General features: G+C 47.6%; 2 protein-coding genes and 1 long non-coding RNA gene across 4 annotated transcripts in view; all 3 read right to left on the bottom strand.

Moving 5' to 3' along the window:
- The window catches only part of bin1b (bridging integrator 1b), a 46,218-nt gene extending 32,416 nt beyond the window's left edge, over nucleotides 1-13,802 (bottom strand). The window contains exon 1 of one of the 2 annotated variants that reach the window (XM_064970263.1): nucleotides 13,284-13,802. In XM_064970263.1, the coding sequence (XP_064826335.1) occupies nucleotides 13,284-13,376 (93 nt within the window). In that variant the 5' untranslated portion in view covers nucleotides 13,377-13,802. The remainder of the gene's footprint in view (nucleotides 1-13,283) is intronic. The other variant, XM_064970264.1, reaches the window with a different exon arrangement.
- Nucleotides 13,803-14,304: 502 nt separating this feature from the next.
- On the bottom strand, nucleotides 14,305-22,780 carry LOC135543179 (indian hedgehog B protein-like). The gene is made up of 3 exons (XM_064970270.1): nucleotides 21,795-22,780; nucleotides 17,945-18,206; nucleotides 14,305-15,730 (listed from the first exon to the last, which is right to left on the bottom strand). Exons 1-3 carry the CDS (start codon nucleotides 22,092-22,094, stop codon nucleotides 15,009-15,011), a joined length of 1,284 nt encoding a protein of 427 aa, XP_064826342.1. The 5' UTR covers nucleotides 22,095-22,780; the 3' UTR covers nucleotides 14,305-15,008.
- LOC135543181 (uncharacterized) lies at nucleotides 15,937-17,800 on the bottom strand. Its single transcript, XR_010456185.1, has 2 exons — nucleotides 17,481-17,800; nucleotides 15,937-16,907 (listed from the first exon to the last, which is right to left on the bottom strand). It is a non-coding gene; the product is annotated as an uncharacterized LOC135543181 (long non-coding RNA).
- Nucleotides 22,781-24,534: the final 1,754 nt, after the last annotated feature.

A 24,534-nucleotide genomic window follows, 5' to 3' on the forward strand; every position in this document is an offset into this window, starting at 1 on the left:
GGGGAAAGAGGAGAAGAATAGAAAAGTAAGCATTAGATGGGGGAGATGACTAGGGGAGATGACTAGGGCAATGAAGAGCTGATGACTAGGGGAGCGATAGGGCAATGAAGAGCTGATGACTAGGGGAGATGACTAGGGCAATGAAGAGCTGATGACTAGGGGAGATGACTAGGGCAATGAAGAGCTGATGACTAGGGGAGATGACTAGGGGAGATGACTAGGGCAATGAAGAGCTGATGACTAGGGGAGCGATAGGGCAATGAAGAAGCTGATGACTAGGGGATGACTAGGGGAGCGATGATGACTAGGGCAATGAAGAAGAGCTGATGCTGATGACTAGGGATGACTAGGGGAGCGATGACTAGGGGAGCGATAGGGCAATGAAGAGCTGATGACTAGGGGAGATGATAGGGCAATGAAGAGCTGATGACTAGGGGAGATGAAGAGCTGATGACTAGGGGAGATGGAGAGATGATAGGGCAATGAAGAGCTGATGACTAGGGGAGATGACTGATGACTAGGGGAGGGCAATGAAGAGCTGATGACTAGGGGAGCGGCAATGAAGAGCTGATGACTAGGGGAGCGATAGGGGCAATGAAGAGCTGATGACTAGGGGAGATGACTAGGGGAGATGACTAGGGGAGATGATAGGGCAATGAAGAGCTGATGACTAGGGGAGATGACTAGGGGAGCGATAGGGCAATGAAGAGCTGATGACTAGGGGAGCGATAGGGCAATGAAGAGCTGATGACTAGGGGAGCGATGGGGCAATGAAGAGCTGATGACTAGGGGAGAGGGCAATGAAGAGCTGATGACTAGGGGAGCGATAGGGCAATGAAGAGCTGATGACTAGGGGAGATGACTAGGGGAGCGATAGGGCAATGAAGAGCTGATGACTAGGGGAGCGATAGGGCAATGAAGAGCTGATGACTAGGGGAGATGATGTACAAATGTAGAGGTTAGAGGGCAGTGAAAGGAAATAGAGGATAATATGCAAGGTAAAGGAAGAGAAGAAAAGTCCCCTCATCCAGCTGATCCTGGGGCTGAGTTCACTAACACACTGAATGAAGTCTCAGGACCAGAGCAACAAATCAGAATAAACCAAATTACAACAGTCAAAACAAAACTACATTACCTATTGGGAAACACAAGTAGAAAGCAAAATGCAGTGTTATATGGCCCTAAAATCGACAGCACACCACGGCTAACTATTTCACCATGGTTAACGATGGAACATTTTGAAAAACACAACAATAAAGCCTTGTGTCCTACTGTTTGTATTTGCTTCGTGCTGTTAAGGGTAGTTGCACTTGATTCAGCAGCCGTAGCGCCGGGAAGGCAGTGTTCCCATTTTGAAACATTTCATGTCTGAAGGTAGAATTCTGCCTAGCAGGCAGGACCAAAGCGTAAATCAAGTGCATCTACAGGTCTACCACTGGCCAGTCAAGAGAGCTCATATCACCGTATCTGCAGTTTCCTTGCGCCTCGACTGTAAAACGAGGCCTCAAACGCACATGAAAGTTGATCATGTGAGATTTTAAACTTGTAAAACCATGACTAGCGAGAAACTCAACGAAAACAGCAAAGAGCTGCAGTTTTTAATGAGTAAGTTCTTGTTTAAGTTGTTATTCAGCACTGTCAACACTTTGTTCAACAGGTTTATAGAGGAATATTTCACTTTCTCTGGTCATAGGAGTAACATGACTTGGTGCATGAGGCAGAAGTAATGTACCGTTTCCACTACTTCCGAATTCGCCAGACGAAGTTCCGCCCCATTCATTTTTCAATGGGAGCACGCTGAGCAATGCGCAGGGGATTGTGCGCGAACCCTGCTAGCAGAGCGATAGAAAAAGTTCAGCTCTACTTTATGCAAATTACTCGCGGCCACCGCTGTCGTTGAGAAGTCAGGTGAGGAGCAGATGTTTGCTTGAAAGTCTTCCCATCATTAAACATAGTTCCGCCAGTCATTATTTCCTGGCAAACCAAAGAAAAAATGGAGGAAAGACAGATCGTTGCTGTGTCTAGATTTCCAATTCTATAGGATTTCCTAGAATACAGAGACAAAATCATAAGGTATGAAGGACAATTGCATAGATTCTTGGTGTTGATGGTGGGTGAAGAGAGATTTGCACAACAATGCCTGTTAGCTATGAACCTCAAGCAACCTATATCTCAAAACTGTGATTGAAGCCACCATTTGTGAATGTGTTGAGTCAATTCAATTGTGAAATTTGCCTACCAAAAGGATAAAAATCACCAGTAACACGCATTATAAATTATAAACTAAGAGCCAATTTATGCTTGAGCCATAAATGTGGTGCGGAGGCACCGTATGGATGGTGTGGCTGTGGACAACGTCCAAAGCAGCGTGAGTCACAACAACATCATCAACAAAACTACTATTGTCACAACAATACAAAAATTCAATCAGGTCTATGTGTGTCTTGACATGATTGGTTGACGGTAGGTGGGGACAGGAGGTCCTGTATAAACACAAACTGACTGACTTGTTCCTTGACAACTTCTTTCACAACGGCTCTGTACTGCTCTGCTCTGTACTGCTCTGCTCTGTACTGCTCTGCGAAGCGCAAGAAGTATAAATGCCCTTACTTCTGCAGAGGTCCTTTCGCCATAAATGGTGCACAGCCAATGCAGACGTCGGAATGACCATGCAGCACATTTACGCATTAATTTCCTATGTAATATGCTCCCAATTGGATTATGGTTATGGCTCTTTAATTCTACTTGTGTCATGGCATTGATGATTATAACTCACTTCCTGTAAAATACATTGGCCTACATGGACATGAATGGGTACTTTGGGACATTGTGGCTTTGACCTGCAAACATTGTTGTGCAAATCTATCTCACTATCAACATCTCTGCAATCCTCCTCCATGCCATTGACCTTCTGATTTTGTCTCAGTAGTCTAAAATCATTCTCAGAAAATAAACAAAGGTAGAATACAAACGCTCCCCCCAAACGCACAACACATTATTTCCCTTTGACATTGTTAATTCGCCCACAAATGTACAGTACTGTACCCAGAAGGGTTGGATTTGCACTAAACTATGTCAGAAACATCATGTAGAACATCTTATGGTTAGCCTCATATTTTTAATTTTTAAAATTTTACTAGGCAAGTCAGTTAAGAACAAATTCTTATTTTCAATGATGGCCTAGGAACAGTGGGTTAACTGCCTGTTCAGGGTCAGAACGACAGATTTGTATCTTGTCAGCTTGGGGATTTGAACTTGGAACCTTTCGGTTACTAATCCAACACTCTAACCACCAGGATACCCTGACCTAGTGCATCAGTTTAAACTGAGAACATATATAGCTAGTTCATCAATATGCAAATGATGTGAGTTTTGCTATTCTCTGCTTCAGATGTATGACGACAAGGGGCACATTGATTGCACATGTCCATTAGGTCAGTAATGACATCATACTGTAGACATATGTCTGCATTGGTGACACATGTCATTATGATACGCAGCCTCCTCTGAACAGTTGATGTTGAGATGTGTCTGTAACTTAATCTGTGAAGCATTTATTTGGGCTGCAATTTCTGAGGCTGGTAACTCTAATGAACTTGTCCTCTGCAGCAGAGGTAACTCTAATGAACTTGTCCTCTGCAGCAGAGGTAACTCTAATGAACTTGTCCTCTGCAGCAGAGGTAACTCTAACCTGAAGAGGTAACTTATCCTCTGCAGCAGAGGTAACTCTAATGAACTTGTCCTCTGCAGCAGAGGTAACTCTAATGAACTTATCCTCTGCAGCAGAGGTAACTCTAATGAACTTGTCCTCTGCAGCAGAGGTAACTCTAATGAACTTGTCCTCTGCAGCAGAGGTAACTCTAATGAACTTGTCCTCTGCAGCAGAGGTAACTCTAATGAACTTGTCCTCTGCAGCAGAGGTAACTCTAATGAACTTGTCCTCTGCAGCAGAGGTAACTCTAATGAACTTGTCCTCTGCAGCAGAGGTAACTCTAATGAACTTGTCCTCTGCAGCAGAGGTAACTCTAATGAACTTGTCCTCTGCAGCAGAGGTAACTCTAATGAACTTGTCCTCTGCAGCAGAGGTAACTCTAATGAACTTGTCCTCTGCAGCCTCTGCAGAGGTAACTCTAATGAACTTGTCCTCTGCAGCAGAGGTAACTCTAATGAACTTGTCCTCTGCAGCAGAGGTAACTCTAATGAACTTGTCCTCTGCAGCAGAGGTAACTCTAATGAACTTGTCCTCTGCAGCAGAGGTAACTCTAATGAACTTGTCCTCTGCAGCAGAGGTAACTCTAATGAACTTGTCCTCTGCAGCAGAGGTAACTCTGGGTCTTCCATTCCTGTGGCGGTCCTCATGACAGACAGTTTCATGTTTCATCATAGAGCTGGATGGTTTTTTGCAACTGCACTTGAATAAACTTTTCAAACTCATTAAGGAGGAAAGAAATTACACAAATGAACTTAAGACACCCCTGTTAATTGAAATGCATTCCATCCTCATGAAGCTGGTTGAGAGAATACCAAGAGTGTGTAAAGCTGTCATCAAGGCAAAGGGTGGCTACTTTGAAGAATCTAAAATAGCAAATATATTTTGATTTGTTTAACACTTTTTTGGTTACTACATTATTTGAGAGTTTGTCTTCACTATCTTACAATGTAGAAAATAGTAAAAATAAGGACATCCTTGAATAAGTAGGTGTGTCCAAATTTGACTGGTACTGTACATTATGTCATGCCAATAAAGCAATTTTAATTAATTTTGAAAGAGCTGATAATATAACACTTAATCTCTTTTTTTAAGCCTTTGAGTTCAATATCTACTTTTCAATTCTAATAGTTTGTTGATGTTTTGCGTCTTCTCACTTTTGTTTACTTCACTTGCTTTAGCAATGTAAACATGTTTCCCATGGCAATAAAGCCCCTTTGTATTTGAAAGAGAGAGAGAGAGGAGTGAAATTGTTGTGGACCTGAGAGAGCGTCAGAGCGAGCTCTTTGGCTCGTCATAGTGTCAGAGGATGTTGCTAAAGTCACCAGCTAATCTGGTCAGTTGACTCCTCCCACCACACGGCTATAACTAACCCCGGCCACCTGGCTGCCTAATCCTGGCCCACACGGGACCAGGGGATTTCCCTTCACTTACACCACAGGGATGATCACCACTTCCTGGACATCACAGTTATGGACCAGGTTCCATTTCACTCCCTAGCCTCTTGCCATAGAGCTTGGTTGTGTCCAGTAGGCACAAAACAGGAAAAATATAAAAACTTTTGAAACATCAAGGTACTATCTGAACAATTGTCCTATTGTCCAATAGGAAACACTTGCTATGGTGTGCCCTATTGAACACTACCCCTACCCTGACACTTTGGCTTTATCACTGAAGAAGACTGGGACAGTATTGACAGATCTGAAAAGACTGGGTAGGTATAATCAATCACTGTGCCAATGCCGTTGCCTGGTTCTCCCAAAGGCTATGTTGTAGCCTCCGCCATTTTGATTTAGCCTGTCCAATCCTCTCAGATCTGAAAAACCAGAAGAGCAGGGGCAACACCAGAGGTGTCAAAAAATGAAAAGGACCCAGGCCAGAGACAGTGGCACTTCCTGATGGCACTGGGCTTTCCTCTAGTCTAGGACACAGTGGCACTTCCTGCACCACAGAAACAGTGGCACTTCCTGCACCACAGAATGAATGACAGAGGTGCTTCTTACAGTGAGAAACAGCCTTGTGGGCTGGTTTACTGTAGTGATACAGCAGCCTTGGGGCCTGGTCTACTTTAGTGGAACAGCAGCCTTGGGGCCTGGTTTACTGTAGTGTCTACTGTAGTGGTCCAGCAGCCTTGGGGCCTGGTTTACTGTAGTGGTACAGCAGCCTTGGGGCCTGGTTTACTGTAGTGTCTACTGTAGTGGAACAGCAGCCTTGGGGCCTGGTTTACTGTAGTGTTTAACAGCAGCCTTGGGGCCTGGTTTACTGTAGTGTCTACTGTAGTGGAACAGCAGCCTTGGGGCCTGGTTTACTGTAGTGTCTACTGTAGTGGAACAGCAGCCTTGGGGCCTGGTTTACTATAGTCTCTACTGTAGTGGAACAGCAGCTTTGGAGCCTGGTCTACTGTAGTGGTACAGCAGCCTTGGGGCCTGGTTTACTGTAGTGGTACAGCAGCCTTGGGGCCTGGTTTACTGTAGTGGAACAGCAGCCTTGGGGCCTGGTTTACTGTAGTGTCTACTGTAGTGGAACAGCAGCCTTGGGGCCTGGTTTACTGTAGTGTCTACTGTAGTGGAACAGCAGCCTTGGGGCCTGGTTTACTATAGTGTCTACTGTAGTGGAACAGCAGCCTTGGGGCCTGGTCTACTGTAGTGGAACAGCAGCCTTGGGGCCTGGTTTACTGTAGTGTCTACTGTAGTGGAACAGCAGCCTTGGGGCCTGGTTTACTGTAGTGTCTACTGTAGTGGAACAGCAGCCTTGGGGCCTGGTCTACTTTAGTGGAACAGCAGCCTTGGGGCCTGGTTTACTGTAGTGTCTACTGTAGTGGTACAGCAGCCTTGGGGCCTGGTTTACTGTAGTGTCTACTGTAGTGGAACAGCAGCCTTGGGGCCTGGTTTACTGTAGTGTCTACTGTACTGTAGTGGAACAGCAGCCTTGGGGCCTGGTTTACTGTGGAACAGTGTCTACTGTAGTGGAACAGCAGCCTTGGGGCCTGGTTTACTGTAGTGTCTACTGTAGTGGAACAGCAGCCTTGGGGCCTGGTTTACTGTAGTGTCTACTGTAGTGGAACAGCAGCCTTGGGGCCTGGTTTACTGTAGTGTCTACTGTAGTGGAACAGCAGCCTTGGGGCCTGGTTTACTGTAGTGTCTACTGTAGTGGAACAGCAGCCTTGGGGCCTGGTTTACTGTAGTGTCTACTGTAGTGGTAACAGCAGCAGCTTGGGGCCTGGTTTACTGTAGTGTCTACTGTAGTGGAACAGCAGCCTTGGGGCCTGGTTTACTGTAGTGTCTACTGTAGTGGAACAGCAGCCTTGGGGCCTGGTTTACTGTAGTGTCTACTGTAGTGGAACAGCAGCCTTGGGGCCTGGTTTACTGTAGTGTCTACTGTAGTGGAACAGCAGCATTGGGGCCTGGTTTACTGTAGTGTCTACTGTAGTGTCTACTGTAGTGGAACAGCAGCCTTGGGGCCTGGTTTACTGTAGTGTCTACTGTAGTGGAACAGCAGCCTTGGGGCCTGGTTTACTGTAGTGTCTACTGTAGTGGAACAGCAGCCTTGGGGCCTGGTTTACTGTAGTGGTACAGCAGCCTTGGGGCCTGGTTTACTGTAGTGTCTACTGTAGTGGAACAGCAGCCTTGGGGCCTGGTTCTACTGTAGTGTCTTGGGGCCTGGTTTACTACTGTAGTGGCAGCCTTGGGGCCTGGTTTACTGTAGTGTCTACTGTAGTGGAACAGCAGCCTTGGGGCCTGGTTTACTGTAGTGTCTACTGTAGTGGTCCAGCAGCCTTGGGGCCTGGTTTACTGTAGTGGAACAGCAGCCTTGGGGCCTGGTTTACTGTAGTGTGAACAGCAGCCGTGGGGCCTGGTTTACTGTAGTGTCTACTGTAGTGGTACTAGCAGCAGCCTTGGGGCCTGGTTTACTGTAGTGTCTACTGTAGTGGAACAGCAGCCTTGGGGCCTGGTTTACTGTAGTGTCTACTGTAGTGGAACAGCAGCCTTGGGGCCTGGTTTACTGTAGTGGTACAGCAGCCTTGGGGCCTGGTTTACTGTAGTGTCTACTGTAGTGGTAACAGCAGCCTTGGGGCCTGGTTTACTGTAGTGTCTACTGTAGTGGTACAGCAGCCTTGGGGCCTGGTTTACTGTAGTGTCTACTGTAGTGGAACAGCAGCCTTGGGGCCTGGTTTACTGTAGTGTCTACTGTAGTGGAACAGCAGCCTTGGGGCCTGGTTTACTGTAGTGTCTACTGTACAGCAGCCTTGGGGCCTGGTTTACTGTAGTGTCTACTGTAGTGGAACAGCAGCCTTGGGGCCTGGTTTACTGTAGTGTGGAACAGCAGCCTTTGGGCCTGGTTTACTACAGCAGCCTGGGGCCTGGTTTAGTGTCTACTGTAGTGGAACAGCAGCCTGGGGCCTGGTTTACTGTGTGTCTACTGTACAGCAGCCTTGGGGCCTGGTTTACTGTAGTGTCTACTGTAGTGGAACAGCAGCCTTGGGGCCTGGTTTACTGTAGTGTCTACTGTAGTGGAACAGCAGCCTTGGGGCCTGGTTTACTGTAGTGTCTACTGTAGTGGAACAGCAGCCTTGGGGCCTGGTTTACTGTAGTGTCTACTGTAGTGGAACAGCAGCCTTGGGGCCTGGTTTACTGTAGTGTCTACTGTAGTGGAACAGCAGCCTTGGGGCCTGGTTTACTGTAGTGTCTACTGTAGTGGAACAGCAGTCTTGGGGCCTGGTTTACTGTAGTGTCTACTGTAGTGGAACAGCAGTCTTGGGGCCTGGTTTACTGTAGTGTCTACTGTAGTGGAACAGCAGCCTTGGGGCCTGGTTTACTGTAGTGTCTACTGTAGTGGAACAGCAGTCTTGGGGCCTGGTTTACTGTAGTGTGTACTGTAGTGTCTACTGTAGTGGTACAGCAGCCTTGGGGCCTGGTTTACTGTAGTGTCTACTGTAGTGGTACAGCAGCCTTGGGGCCTGGTTTACTGTAGTGTCTACTGTTGTGTCTACTGTAGTGGAACAGCAGCCTTGGGGCCTGGTTTACTGTAGTGGAACAGCAGCCTTGGGGCCTGGTTTACTGTAGTGGAACAGCAGCCTTGGGGCCTGGTTTACTGTAGTGGAACAGCAGCCTTGGGGCCTGGTTTACTGTAGTGGAACAGCAGCCTTGGGGCCTGGTTTACTGTAGTGTCTACTGTAGTGGAACAGCAGCCTTGGGGCCTGGTTTACTGTAGTGGTGCAGCAGCCTTGGGGCCTGGTTTACTGTAGTGGTGCAGACAGACCTCTTATCTTCTGTGACTGAGGTTAGCCTGACCCAATGCCATCAACACAACCAGATAACTACCAGATGGTTTGTTTGACCTCAGGGATCCTGTGATACAGCATCATCATCCCCCATATTTAGCCCATGAAAACTACTGTAAAGTTGCCCCCTTGGCCAACTGCCATGCTGTCTAACACCATGCCTCAGATCAGAAGTTACAACCTTCTGGTGGAATGTCTAATGGGTGGGTGCACCAGGAGGAAACTATATCCATGACCCCCACCTTAAGGAGGACTTGAGTCTTAAAGGGATAGTTTACTTTTTGACCTGAACCGCTAACTGATAAACAATTTCCACTAGAATTTCTGCATTCTCCAAATGCTAAAAACATACTAAAGAACCTACAAATAGTTAGGGTGTCTAGGTATGTTGAAAATAATGTACTCTTAAAAAAAAAAAAAAAAAGTGAACAATCCCGTTAAACAAGATGAGCAGCAGTCTGTCAGGGGGAGTGCAGCGAGGAAGAGGAAATAGCAGGAAGGGGAGGGGCTGTACAGTAGAAGACTGCCAAGGACTTCAAAGAACTCTGGCAGTGATTAAACAAGAGGCATGGGGCCTTACTGTAAAGCTGTACAGATCATGAGTCCTGGGAGTACATTTGAGGAGTACATTTGAGGAGTACATTTGAGGAGTACATTTGAGGAGTACATTTGAGGAGTACATTTGAGGAGTACATTTCGTCACAGACTCTTAGCTCGTAGTTGTCGTGAGTTCGGGGTCTCATTCAACACTGTGAGCGAGTCAGAAGTTCCATACGTTAAGAGGACGGGGAAGTCCGAGTTCTATTCTGATGCCTTCTAGACTGTCTGCAGCACCTGCTGTGGCAAGGTTGAAACCAAAAGGTCCTAAAGCAATGGTGTCACTATTTCCAGTGATATTCTCCCTCCCGACAACACCTCAAGTACTGACCAGCACATTCTACTCCCCACGTGTCAACCAAGCCCCCCCGAGGTGATGTTCTGACTAACTGAAGATCAAAAAGAAAGTTACACTCATTTCTCCTTGCTGTGGACTGATTCAACCAAGCACCAACCAAGCACCAACCAAGCACCAACCAAGCACCAACCAAGCACCGCAAGACTCATCCAGAGTCTGGATGCCGTTCCATATTCCGTAAGGTTGAACTCTATAGCCTCTAGATCTGTCAGTGTGGTATTCACCACAGGAGTTGTTGACAGGCCCAACTGGAGAGAATGTTTTACTGTAGCTGCCCTGAATCAACCAGTTGACTTCACTGACTGAAGGCTGACATTTTAGTCCCCAGGTCAGAGTGTAACAGCCGACCCCACGTGACGTGCAGAGAGGATGTCATGCTACTTTCCACCACCAACTACCACAAGTATCATAACACACAGAAAAATACACAGTCTCTCTCTCTCTCCCCCTCACACACCCCATTAGGCCTCTCTGGGTCTTAACGAGCCAAATGGGTTCACTGTGTGTGTGAGAGAGAGGGACTGTATGGGACTGTGTGTGATGTATTTTCCTGTGTACTGTCACTTATTCAATATCTCCCTTCCCCATCTCTCTATCCCCTCCCCATCCTCCCTTCCCCATCTCTCCTTCCCCATCTCTCACACCCCCTCTCTCCCCTTCCCCATCTCTCACACCCCCCCCCCCTCTACAATATCTCTCCTTCCCCATCTCTCACACCCCCCCCCCTCTACAATATCTCTCCTTCCCCATCTCTCACACCCCCCCCCTCTACAATATCTCTCCTTCCCCATCTCTATCACACCTCTACAATATCTCCTTCCCCATCCTTCCCCATCTCTCACAAATATCTCTCCTTCCCCATCTCTCACCCCATCTCTCACACCCCCCCCCTCTACCCCCCCTTCCCCATCACCTCTCCCCCCTCTACAATATCTCTCCTTCCCCATCTCTCCCCCCTCACCCCCCCCCATCTCTCACACCCCCCCTACAATATCTCTCCTTCCCCAATAGAGAGGAATCCATGGTGAAGGGATCTCCACTCCAGTGCTCGACACACACAGACACACTCCATTAGGCCTCTCTGGGTCTTAAGTGAGATTTACCAGGAGCCAAACAGGTTTACTGTGTGTGTGCTGCAGAAGTGTATCGTGTGTGTGTGTGTGTGTGTAAAGGTGTGTTCCTCTCCGTCTGCTCTACTAGGCGTTGATAGAGGCCTGAGACATGCCTGCTGCTGCTGACCAGTGTTCAATTTCAGCCCCCCAAAATACCCCCTCAGGCCTGACTGGGATGCCAGTGCCAACCACCACACACACACACACACACACACACACACGAGGGAGGCCTTGTGAGCTATTGCTATTCATAGATAACCTCTCTGCTGGACTGGGGGGTTTCAGGGCATGGACAGGTGTGCAGGCAGAACTGGTGGCGGGAGGGGGGCAAGCTGAGCCTCAGGGACATGAGGGTGGGGTCTGGGATCTGGGAGGTTTTATCACTATGTGAATAGCATAGGGTCATAACTGGGGTGGCAGAGGTGCAGAGGTCAGTGTATTCAAAGTGCAGGGGGTGTCGGACTTCTGAATGAGACAGGGGTGCCTGTCAGGTTTCCAAAGGGCAGCACCACCCCCCCACCCCCCCCACACCCCATGACCATTCAGACACATCCGGATTCCCCAGGAGGAATTCTCCTATCATGCTTTACTGCATGGGTCATTATTGGGCTGCCCGTTGTGTCTACCCTCAGAGGGCGCAGGCTGGCATGACATCACTATGACAACCACGATGGGCACCCAGTGACAGCATCCGCTAGATTCCTCCGCTCCGTCCACTGGTGAAACTTTAGGTCAGTCACTAGGGAGGGATTAGCCAATAGCTAGCCAGAAACTACAAAGTGGAATCTAAATGTGACCACCAGCCATGCAGACAGAGTTACTGGTCAGAGAAGACAACTGGTGGCAGGGTGAAGGGGTGGGACAGAGTTACTGGTCAGAGAAGACAGCTGGTGGCAGGGTGAAGGGGTGGGACAGAGTTACTGGTCAGAGAAGACAGCTGGTGGCAGGGTGAAGGGGTGAGACAGAGGGGGAAAATACATTTCTGGCTTTCTCACTCAAATAGCCAAGCGATGGATGAGACTTAAAAAAGTATGGTAACACAAGAATAGTGGCTATGATGTTGAGGAATGAGATGGTTAATGAGGGTGGGGACAGAAACATTAACGTTTTTCAGGTGAGGGTAACAAGGAAGTGATTCAAACGTTGCTTCCCAGCTTGAGAAGCGTAAACTCAGACAGAGCTCATTCCGGGAGAACTCATTTCCGATAATACATTTTTTTTGTTTACGTTTCAAGTTATCAATTTCATTCAGGGATTAATTCAATCTCCTGAAATAGCTATACTGCTGATTTGGGGATGAAGGTTAATGACCTGGAGTCTTCTGGCAAAGGTCAAACCAGGAGGGTTGGCAAGCACTCTCCCAAACACACGTATGCACTGTATGTATACACATTATCAAACGGACAAACACACACGAACACTGAAGAAAGCCAAGTCACACTCAGCCAGTCTTTTTCCATCCCTACTCCCCATCCTCAGGGCCAAGCATCTGTCCATAGATTGTCATTCCAAACCAAATAGACAGGAGTGGGATTCCCATTCCTATAATAAAGGACATGACAGGAAGTGACCATGTGGATTTGTAGACAAGCCTGTACTCCAACAGAAACCGAGGTGTCCCACTGTGGTAAACTAGAGCTGAAGAGAAGACCTGAGGCTTGGTCTGTCTGTTGCATGGTTTATTTCCCCCTTGCTGTTGACAGCTTCCTGTATGCCAGAGTCTGGTGTTGTTGTGGTCGTTAATTCCCAAGGGTTTAGGCAAAGAGTCTTCCGACTAGACAACATTTCCTGCCTGCTTCACTTGGGAGAAGTTTGTCCACTTCACTATGAGCACTAGATAGGCTAGTCTACATTGTAACATCCTACTGTAACAGTGTACAATATAACACATGCATTGTAAGAAAGTAGTTATTTGGACAAAACAAAGACAACCGGTTAGAAAAATAAGCATGCGTGTGGCTGCAATTTAATTTGTCAACGCATTCGGCTCTTCCTGCAATAACCCAACCCCCTGCTGCCTGTCAAAACTAACGGGTTAGATTCACAAATGAGGCCGAGAACGCAAATAGAAATAGCGGAGCGGGCTTGACATTTAGATGGAAAGCTGGGCGTAGAACTGGACAGCCACGGTACCCAGTTGAATGCACTCTGTGCGGTTTCAATTGAGAGAAAAAAAAACGTAGTGTGAAAGTGGGTAACAGTTCACGTCTCAGTCTACCTGCTTACCTTTTCTTGCGCTCTGCTAAGTCTTTTCTGCATGCTGGTGGCCAGTTTCCCAGTGTTGATCCCTTTCCCCGTTTTCCCCTGCTCCTCAGCCATTTTACCGTTCTTTACTTCTCCGAACCCCCAATTAACAGCTATGCGACGTAAACTGGTGTGAGGAAAGAAAGGGACAGAACTTGTCGAACAGGAGGAAGGGTATGTGCTGATGCGAGAGACTCCCCAGGACTCCGTGCTGCGTAAAAGCCCTCGATAGCGGTGTGGGTAGCGCGTAATTGTAATCCCGACGACTGTTTCTGAAAGGTGCAACACGTAATCTAATCAACTCAGGTAGTTTAACAACATAGTCCCACGTGTAAAAACAAAGAAAAAAGTAACTTTTTGGCAATTGACGCAGCAAAGATCCGAAAATCGTCCTTCTTGCTCGTCAGTCAATTGATGAGCCTTTGGTCCGTTAAGGAGCGATTAAATTTCCCCTCTGCTCATCCATCCTCTTAAAGGCACAGTAGTTAACACTTATGAGCCGACTCGCCAACTGTTATGGGTGCAACCGGTGTGTGGGGGTTGCTGCTGCGAAGACTTCTACTTTATAATTTCATTGAATCATGAAGTATTTTTAACAGTCTACCATCTATGATTTAAAACAGTTATATAATCTGAGAGAAAGTAGGCCATCTGTAGGCTACATTTTGTTACATGTCGTCGTGGCCACAAAATGTAATCGTTATCATATTTGTATTCTGCATCTTGGTTTGAATGGGATTCACCGATGCAGTGGAGTTAAATTGAGATCATAGAAGCGTATTATCACGTGGAATTGTCTATCACCCTCGTACCGTATCATGGTCTACCAGTAGATGGCAGTGAGAGAAAGCTGTGCCAAGACTTAAGAAAACAACAATCTTAAATGCTTTATGAAGCCTTCATATAACTTTTATGGCTTCAGCCTTTAAAGTTGTTGCTTGGGTTCATATCTACAGCAAAGATAGTTACAACGTTGCGATTTATAATAGAAAACAAAACCAGGAGCATTTCCATAATATTTAATTTCAAAAAATAAATCTTTAAATATCTCATTATACATAATATTAAAATCATAAATATTTCAGACATCGCTTTAATAAAATACAGTAAATGTTGCCTTAAAATATCATACCTCTAGATATGTTCTATACATGAAGCCTATACTTTCCTTCAGTTGACAAGTTGCGACATCATAGTTGTGTCGTGTTACGGACATCTTACTATGAAGCAATCAAAAAAGATCAAAAAAGAAAATGCTTTAGATGTTCTTCATAATGGTAGCTTGATTTCAATGAGACACCTCTCAATGTTAAATAAAACAAACTCTCTCCCCTTTAGAAACTATGGTCTCACCACAGACACGACCAGGTCCACCTATCCCATCTGTGTGAAGAGGACACACCCATTTGTAGTTTTTCCTCAGGGGTCACAATGATTTGTATACTATGGTGTGAGAGAACACATTGTCTGTCTGTCCAGATTCATTCATGGCTCATTCTCCTCTCCCCAATGAAATAGGCGGTCAGTCATCCAGCCCCAGCCTTTTCCTGAGAGTCCGCCCTCTGCATCAGTGTGCTAGACTCGAGAACAAGGTAAACCCCGCCCTTTTATAGTCAGGTCCAATGGGGCATCAGTCCAGTGGGTCATCTGATCTGTACATCTCCCAACCAAGCCAGTTACATTACTTCCTCTTCCCCATCTAGAGTCTCACCTCCCTGGGTCAGCCAGTCCCCAGGGATGGAAGTGTCCAGAGTCCAGCAGCAGACTACCTATCCAGTACAGTAACTGGGAGTACCAGTGAACCCCGGTGTCTCCAAAATGTCCGCCAGCGGAGCCAGTCCAACGGTGCAGCAGGCGGAGCGGGGCGAAGGCCCAGTGGGCGAGGTCATGCCCGTCCACCACCGCGTAGCACGATGCCACCATGCCGTTCACCGACAGTGTCCCATGGCGGGTGAGGGGCGCAAACACACCCTTGTCCTCCTGCACAATCACCCGGGAGATGCGCGAGAGATGCCCCACGCCTTTTCTCCCCTCCTCACCCTTTCCAACCCCCTCCCCAGACACTGTGGTTAGCACACACTGTCCCGGCCGAGCGTCGCTGGCGTACACCGTCCTCATACTACCAGGAGTTGGCTCCGCCCCTTCAGAGCAGTTTCCCCTGGACACGAACAGCAGGTGGGCAGCGGTGAGTGACAGGCTAACCCCGCCTTCTGTCTCAATGGTGTAGAATTCCTTCCGGGTTGCGGGGTCGCGGTCCAGGTAGGTGAGGACCTCGCTGTAAACGAGCTCTCCGCTGCCGTCGCTCCCAGAAGAGGCGAGGACTCGCTCACCCGGCTGCAGGTCCTGGATCAACCTTTGACCCCCGTCCTCTAGGGTCACCCACGCCCCTCCCGGAAAACACCCCCCTGATTTAGCGGCAACGGAGTGCTCTGAGAGAGAGAGAGAGAGAGAGAGAGAGAGAGAGAGAAAGAGAGAGAGGTTGTGAAACAATGCATTCTGTGAGGTGGGTAGGTACACAGTAAGTCTACGCATAGCAAATCTATTCCGCCCTTTAAATAAATATTAGCTTCTTTATTTCCGTCTACTCCACAGAAAAGAACAAAAGCTGGCTGAAAGATTAAAGCTGCTATTTGAATGTGTGTGTGTGTGTGTGTGTGTGTGTGTGTGTGTGTGTGTGTGTGTGTGTGTGTGTGTTTCCATCCCTCAGTTTGTGTGTGTGTAAGTCTGTGTTCATTTGTGTTTTAAGGTGCTGAACTTGATGTGGTACGTTGGGACTGTCTCAAGTCTATCTACACAAATATTTGTGCAAGGTAGGACCAAGGCCAGGTCCAGCCAAGTGATCGGAGAATCAGGAAGTGGAGGTTAATCATCTGTGGACCGAGACTCCGCCCACTGCACCAACATAACCTCAAACTCCACATCATCTCCAATGTATGGTGTAACATGCCATGTACTTGGTTGTTCAGGGGTGAAGTTTCCTCTAGGCACAGGTCTAGGATCAGCTTCCGTTCCCCCAATCATAAGCTCCATTAGTGGGGAAAATACAAAACTGACCCAAGATCAGCATCTAGGGGCACCTTCTTGGTAAATCATTCTTCTTCTTCTTCATTCACCTTTCCAGTCCTGAAAATGTAGTAGGGGTCTGGTTGGGTAGCGCTCCCTTGTGGACTCTTTGTATTGGTGTCAATTTTTGGGTCCCCCACTCAGTTTTATTTGACTTTTTATTTAACTCGGCAAGTCACTTAAGAACAAATTCTCATTTTCAATGACGGCCTAGAAACAGCCTTGTTCAGGGGCAGAACCACAGATTTTTACCTTGTCAGCTCAGGGATTCAATCTTGCAACCTTTCGGTTACTAGTCCAACGTTCTAACCACTAGGCTACCTACCGCCCCGCCCCTCAGTAAGTGTTAGAATGGAGTTTCAAGGAAGCCTTGGTATTATGATGTCACTTGTAGCAGCAGATGAGACTTCTTGGTCTATGAAGAGATGTCTTTCTTGAGTGGTTTTTCTTTTTCACAGTTTGAGGTTTCAGTTGGGGAAAAAATAAAATGGCGCCCGGTGCTGTCTTCCGATCAAGTCAAGGACTGGTGACTCGCAACCCGATCTGGGTAGGAAAGACAGAAGGAACAGAGGAAAAATAAATAAAGAGAGGATAGAGGGAAAATAAATAGAGAGAGGATAGAGGGAAATTAAATAAAGAGGACAGAGGGAAAAGATCATTTCAGGCACCACGTAGTACAAGAGAAGACAGTTTGATCTGTCTCTGCTCTGTTCTGTGTTCTATACCGTTCCCCTGACAACCAAATCAGTCCTGAACAAGGGTCATCGCTTAACTACACTACTAACGTCTGTGGCTTTATCAATGAGGCTACATCAATGGGAGAAAGAAGAAGCAGAAGAGAGACACAAAGTAAACTGAAGAAACGCTGCGCACCAACATATTGCCGCAGCATAGCATGCCAGTAACATAAGGGAATCATTTCTAGCAAAAGGGGGTTGTGAGTGAGTGACCACATAAAGTTGCAGTAGCTACCTCTCCCTTAATGGTGAGTCACTCTACTGATCCTAATGTAAGCTTTAAGCAACAATGGACAGGTCATAGATGGGTCAAGAGACAGTTGCGGTGAAGAGGGTTATAGAAGGGGTTAGGGAAGAAGCTGAGAAGCCAGTCTGTCACCCAAAGCGGCTGTATGTCCCTCTAGCTGTGACCACCCCCTCCAAAAAAGCAGGCGTCCGTTTTGATTTGATCCATAGTGACGAGGTGGCCACTGTTGAAGGGAGTCTTCAAGTGGTTCAGTGTTATGTTTAGTAAGGAATGTAGAGGTGATGCTGTCCCTCCTCTGCTAAGTGTCCAATGTGTGTCCAGTTAAGGTGAAGGCAGTCAAAAACCCTCAAATCATTCACTGTGTATCAAATCATTCACTATCCATATTTTCACTATTATCACGTACCGAGAAAGAGTGAGAGGTTGTTTTGTTTTCATTAGTGGCAGTTAGGTGAAACAGACGTCCATGCAGTGTGTTACTGCTACATCCTCCTTTCTCCTTCCTCCGGTCTCTCTCTGATGCTTGTTCAATCTCCCTCTCCCCTTCAGCCCTCTTCCCCTCCCCTCCTTCCTGCCCCTCTCTCTCCGTCTCTCACCCGACTTCACACTGCAGTGCACGTGGGCCTTGGACTCGTAGTAGACCCAGTCGAAGCCGGCCTCAACTGCCAGTCGAGCCAACATGGCGTACTTGTTGCGGTCGCGGTCAGAGGTCGTGATGTCGACCGCCCGTCCCTCGTAGTGGAGCGACTCCTCAGAATGGTGGCCGTCCTCGTCCCAGCCCTCTGTGACCCGGAGGCGCACCCCCGGCCACAGGTTCATCACCGAGATGGCCAGAGAGTTCAGCTTGTCCTTGCAGCGCTGCCCGGGAGGGTAAAGGGTTGAGGGTCATGGGAGGGAGGAAGGGAGGGGAGGGAGGCAAGAGAGACAGGAGTGTTAGAGTTGTGGGGTGAATCTACATGTGTCAGTGTGTAATCCAAAGTGCATTTATAACAGTTCATGGACTTAAAATGGCTGAAAGAATGATTACACATCCATCTCAATGTTGTCCATATCTCTTTCTCAATGGTCTTTCCTTGATTCCTCGTGTCTTCTTTTCTCACCTCCTGCTCAAAAGGCATTGGAGGAGAAGATCAAAAAGTCCAGACACAAGCATTCGAGGACAGCCAATTGAGAAAGAACCCTGGTGCAAGAGCTATCCATCAGGCATCCACCCCATCCAACCGATGTAGAAGCCTGGGGCTGTTCAACAAACTAGCCACCCCACCACAGAAGGCCCCACTCCTCAACACCACCCCCCTGCATCTGGCCAGCAGACAATGCCCCCCTACAGTCTCATCAGCCTGGGTGTTTGCTCTCTGTGGCGAGAGAGGAGGCTGAGAGTCTAAGTTAGGGATCGGAGAAATGGTGGAGAGGTAGGTGGGATAGGGTGGAGTGGTAGGTTGGGGTGAGGTTAGGGGGGTATTGGGGTAGAGGGGTGGTGTGAAGTTAGAGGGTATTGGACAGGAGGATTGAGGGAGACGTGGGTATGAACAGTCAGCCAATGCAGCTCTCCCCAAACTTGGGTCTGGTGAGGGTGAGCAAATAGAGGGTGAGAGGTCCTATTGAGGACCCTGAGGGTGTTGGATGTTCCCTAGTCACCCACACAAACCAAGCACACACACACCAAGCACACACACACACTTGCCCTCAGATCACCTAAAGCTAAATTTCTCATAATTTGTCACCATCTCATTCACAATAGGATACATGACACTACTTTATAGAGATAACTGTGAAAACACAGAGCAGGGTATTCAAATCTCATCCTATATGAGGTCCGGACTACTGCTGGTTCTCTCTTCTACCTGATAATGAATTGCACTCACCTGGTGTCCCAGGTCTAAATCATTCCCTGATTAGAGGGGAAGAATAGAAAAAAAGCAACAGAACTGGCTTGGAGGTCCAGATTACAATTTGAGGGACTACAACAGTGAAGAAGCGACTCCGGGACACTGGCCTTCTAGGCAGAGTTCTTCTGTCCATCTTAATCTTTTATTTTTATTGGCCAGTCTGAGATATGGCTTTTTCTTAGCAACTCTGCCTAGAAGGCCAGCATCCCGGAGTCGCCTCTTCACTGTTGACGTTGAGACTGGTGTTTTGTACTATTTAATGAAGCTGCCAGTTGAAGACTTGTGAGGTGTCTGTTCCTCAAACTAGACACTCTAATGTACTTGTCCTCTTGCTCAGTTGTGCCCCGGGGTCTACACATACATACATACCACACTGAGTGTATGAAACATTAGAAACACCTTCCTAATATTGAGTTTCCCCCCTTTTGCCCTCAGAACAGCCTCAATTTATCGGGCATGGACTCTACAAGGTGTCGAACGGACTGAAACAGGGATGCTGGCCCATGTTGACTCCAATGCTTCCTTCAGTTGTGTCAAGTTGTCTGGATGTCCTTTGGGTGGTGGACCATTCTTGATACACACTGGAAGCTGTTGCGCTTTGCAGTTTTTGACACTCAAACCAGTGCGCCTGGCACCTACTACCATACAATATTCAAAAGGTATGTAAATATTTTGTCTTGCCCATTCACCCTCTGAATTTCACACATACACAATCCATGACTCAATTGTCTCCTCCCCTCATCGACACGGATTGAAGTGGATTTAACAAGTGACATCAATTAGTGATCATAGCTATGACATAGATTCACCTGGTCAGTCTGTCAAGTAAACAGCAGGTGTTCATAATGTTTTGTACACTTAGTGTACGTATTCTACCGCATGATTTCTATTAAGTGGAGACATAGGCAGAGGAACCGCCACTCTCCGCCAACTGCACAGCTAAACTCGGGCTAGATTGGTAGTGGCCCCTATAGGTTACAATAATATTTTGACACTATGCGTCTTTTACGTGTTGCATTTGGATAGGTTTAGGCTATTAGTTTGGCCAATGTTGTATTTCAAAATCTATGTATGGTGTTCTAACTTATTTTTCCATGTCGGTCCTCTCAGGTTCACCGGGATAAGAATAGCTCATTGCAGAGTCCCAATAGATGCCTTTTCACAGAGTGGTGTGGATTTTAACATCAGTTTTTTTCCTCTGCGGTCGCAGACACGAACTCGAGTCCATAAATCAGTCGATTAATTTTGTTGGTTTTACTTTCAAGGTACAGATCGACGGGGTTTCTGTAGGCGCGGTTTCGCACTGACCACGAGCTACACAAACATTCGATGTCGAGTTGACAACACGTGCCTGTGCAGTGTGCACACCTATGGCTTCAGCCGCTGAACAGTCACGTCTGTATGCGCGCTACAGTGCCACTCGCGGGCAGGCAAGTCACCACCGCTGATTTAAAAATAAGAGGCGAAAAATGTGTATAATTAAGTCTTGAATGCATGTGAAGTGGACTATTTTTGCACATGTGCTTCAAAAACAAACAGAAAAATAACACAAAATGGTGAAAAACAAACAGGAGGTTGTCTCCTGTGGCAGGCGGCGGCGGTCGCGCTCGGAGCACATAAATTGTGCGCAGGTCAAGTTAAACGCGCAGCCCTGTGTGTTTGTGTGCGCTTGGAGCGAGGTGACAGCTAACAACCCGAGTGAGATCTGGCACTCTGTTTCCACGTGGGGGACATAAATGCTCGCCTTTCAGAGGAAGCCCGTGGTCACAAGAGGCAGATATAAATACTTTATTCCTAGGGAATTGAAGTCAAATAAATTCCACTCTCGGAACCACATCAATGAGCGTGTCGTAAAACGGCTGACAGTCCAAAAGGCGACCGTTAACTCTGGCCAGTCAGGCTGAAACGAACTGTAAACATTTGCATATGCACCGAGTCAGGCTCTGACCAAGTTGGACGATTGGGTGTTTTTCCCCCAAAAATGTAAAAACAGAGGACATAGTGTTTTAATTACATGCTTCCACTATTCCGTACTTTTATAGAAGGGGTTGCGTTATAAGGTTTGTTGCAGCTGCACAGCTTTACGCATGCGGCAGCCCCAATTTAAATTAACTCCAAATATCTCATGTGATGCTATTTCAGCTCTGCACGAAAAATGTTGGAACCAACCATCAGACCAGTTATTGGAGCCGCCAGTCCAACTTTTACTGATGTCCTGCGGGTGACCTGATGAGAGCCAGACTGGCAAACCTCTCCATATCCCAATACCCTTCTGAGTCACCCTCCATATCTATCATGTTGCCAACAATACGCTCTTTGGATTGCGTGACTCAAGCACGTTGTGCAAATACGCACTCTGTAATCAGTGCTGTGCACTGCTCCTGGCCAGGAAACCAAAGTCAATAACACGGCATCGATAAGACAGGTCCACGGGTTTAAAGGCTGTACAAAGTACAAGAGGTAGGCTTTAGGGAGCTACCCAATCCCACATAATGAAGCATGATATCACAGTAGGGATTTACGAATCTAGTCTATCCAGGGTATAGGCTAGTCTTACCTGTGTCATCATCCGGTCTGCACCTGTGTTCTCTTCATCTTTAAATATGATGTCAGGGTTATAGTTCGGGGTCAGCTCTTTGAAGCGCTCCGAGTTCCGTGTTATTTTCCCCTCATATCGACCACTCGCACCTAGTGTCTTCTCCGCTACGTTAGGGCTGAACTGCTTGTAGGCAAGTGGCGCAAGCTTCCTCGGTGACCTCCTCTTGCCATATCCCCTTCCTGGCCCGCAGCCCTCGCTGACCTGCGAGAGAATCACTGCGCACCCGGCGAGGCACACCACGAGCCTGGGGAGTAGCATTCCACTCACCCACGCCAACGGACACCCCAAAAGGAGGTGACAGAAAAATGTCACTGATCAATTTAAAACACCTCCTCCCCCTGGTCGCTGCTTATCTATTTTTCACAGGATACAAGAGGGGGAGGAGGACAGTTAGATATTAATCACCAAGTCCCCAAAACTCGCCATATCCCGGCGCGCAAAAAGACGCTGCGCTACTGGAGATGGAGTACAGCGCCGGCGTCTTTTAAAACCCCAGGTAAGATCCCCTATAATAAAGTACAGGCGCGTTCAGCTGCTCCTCTCACGGTGAACGTGTCGTCTCACAGTACAAGCGGAGACACGCGCATAAATAGGGAAAAGTCGTTTATCTTGGCAGACAGGTTCAAAGCCGTTCCCTTAGCTGTGAGAAACGTCCCTCAGTCAGACAGGCCCCGGTGCGCAGACTGACTGGGCTTTTTGGGTAGCGGTCAAAGGGTGTCCCCGCAGCGGTTTTCCTGCCACTCGGCTTGGCTCTCAATGCGTGGCCTGTGGTGCAAGACTCTCAGCTCAACTGGAAATGGAAGAGTTCCGAAAGATCAGATGCCGTGGAGGAGACCGCGCCCTGCCAGTCCTGCCCTCTGTCCCGTCCCAGCCTACCTCTCCTCCCATCTGGTCAGCCCGGCCGAGCCATTTCACTTTATTGCCCACACGCTCGGCTCTTTCTGCTCAACGCCACTGTGCTAGACAAACAACAGCCTACAGCCGTCTAGACTCGCGCACACACCGATACTGTCCTTTGGACCCGTGTGATTATCTTGAACTCATAACCTGGTGAAAGACGCGCCCCCCCCCTCCTCCAGAATATTGTTAATGCGAACATAATTGAATCGCCCTCAGTAAGAAGCGCGGTAATTGCCGCATGCATGTCCGATTTCATTAAGGGAGACAGTCAGGACATCCCAAACCCGTCAATGACTCCTGCACCCTCACTGTGGTCACCCCTATGCTGCTATAACAGCTTCCACTCTTCTGGGAGGGCTTTCTACTAGATGCTGGAACATTGCTGCAGGGATTTGCTTCCATTCAGCCACAAGAGCATTAGTGAGGCCGGGCACTGATGTTAGGCGATCAGGCTCGGCTCGCAGTCAGCGTTCCAATTCATCCCAAAGGTGTTCGATGGGGTTGAGGTCAGGGCTCTGTGCAGGCCAGTCAAGTTCATCCACACCAACCTCGCCAACCATTTCTGTATGAACCTCTTTGTGCACATGGGCATTGTCATACTGAAACAGGAAAGGACCTTCCCAAAAACTGTTGCCAAAAAGTTGGAAGCGCATAATGGTCTAGAATGTCATTGTATGCTGTAGGGTTAAGAATTCCCTTCACTGGAACTAAAGGGGCCTAGCCTGAACCATGAAAAATAGCTACAGACCATTATTCCTCCTCCACCAAACATTACAGTTAGCGCTATGCATTCAGTCAGGTAGCACTGTCCCCCAGTCCAGTGGCGGCGAGCTTTACACCCCTCCAGCAGACACTTGGCATTACGCATGGTGATCTTAGGCTTGTGTGCGGCTGCTCGGCCGTGGAAACCCATTTCATGAAGCTCCCAACGAACAGTTCTGACGTTGCTTCCAGAGGCAGTTTAGAACTCGGTGGTGAACGTTGCAAATGAGGACAGACAAATTTACACCCTACGCGCTTCAGCGGTCCTGTTCTGTGAGCTTGTGGGGCCTACCACTTCCTGGCTGAGCTGTTGTTACTCCAAGACGTTTCCACTTCACAATAACAGCACTTACAGTTGACCGGGGCAGCTCTAGCAGGGCAGACATTTGACAAACTGACTTGTTGGAAAGGTGGCATCCTATGACAGTGCCACGTTGAAAGTCACTGAGCTCTTCAGGAAGGCCATTCTACTGCCAATGTTTGTCTATGGAGACTACATGGCTGTGTGCTCGATTTCATACCTCCATCAGAAACGGTTGTGGCTGAAATAGCCGAATCCACTAATTTGAAGGGGTGTCCACATACTTTTGTATATATAGTGTAACATCCATTTGAGACAATGTGGGCTCTTACGTCAGGCATTTCAGACATTTAGTGTCTCTTCTGTAGAGCGACTGACACCTTATTGGGATAAATATGCATTCTGACTGAGCTATGACACTGTTCTAACAGCGCTGACTTTTCAAAACAAGCCAAGTCCTCGACCAATGATTGAACAGGACTTCAATAGCATTCCAAGCATTCTACAACACCTTGAGTCAATATCTCATTCTCTCTCGAAAGAAATAAGAATGAATTGCCAACACACTGCTAACCATCCAATAAGGATAAGGCGTCTGGAGCATCAACTAGCCCTGTGGTTGGACGAGATGCAGGCTGGTACGAGAGCGTGGTACATTACTGCCATTACAGGACAACTCCATTCTGCCCAGAAGTTGAAACGAGTAATTCATGATGTTCCAAAAATGCAGATCTA

The sequence above is a fragment of the Oncorhynchus masou genome, chromosome 7, assembly GCF_036934945.1.
Source record: "Oncorhynchus masou masou isolate Uvic2021 chromosome 7, UVic_Omas_1.1, whole genome shotgun sequence".
Taxonomy (NCBI): Eukaryota; Metazoa; Chordata; class Actinopteri; order Salmoniformes; family Salmonidae; genus Oncorhynchus; species Oncorhynchus masou.

Coding starts and splice junctions, on each gene's coding strand:
- LOC135543179 (XM_064970270.1), bottom strand. CDS start 22,094: ATGCTACTCCCCAGGCTCGTGGTGTGCCTCGCCGGGTGCGCAGTGATT. Junction 18,207..21,794: donor CAGACCGGATGATGACACAG/GTAAGACTAGCC, acceptor CCTCCCGGGCAG/CGCTGCAAGGACAAGCTGAA. Junction 15,731..17,944: donor GCACTGCAGTGTGAAGTCGG/GTGAGAGACGGA, acceptor TCTCTCTCTCAG/AGCACTCCGTTGCCGCTAAA.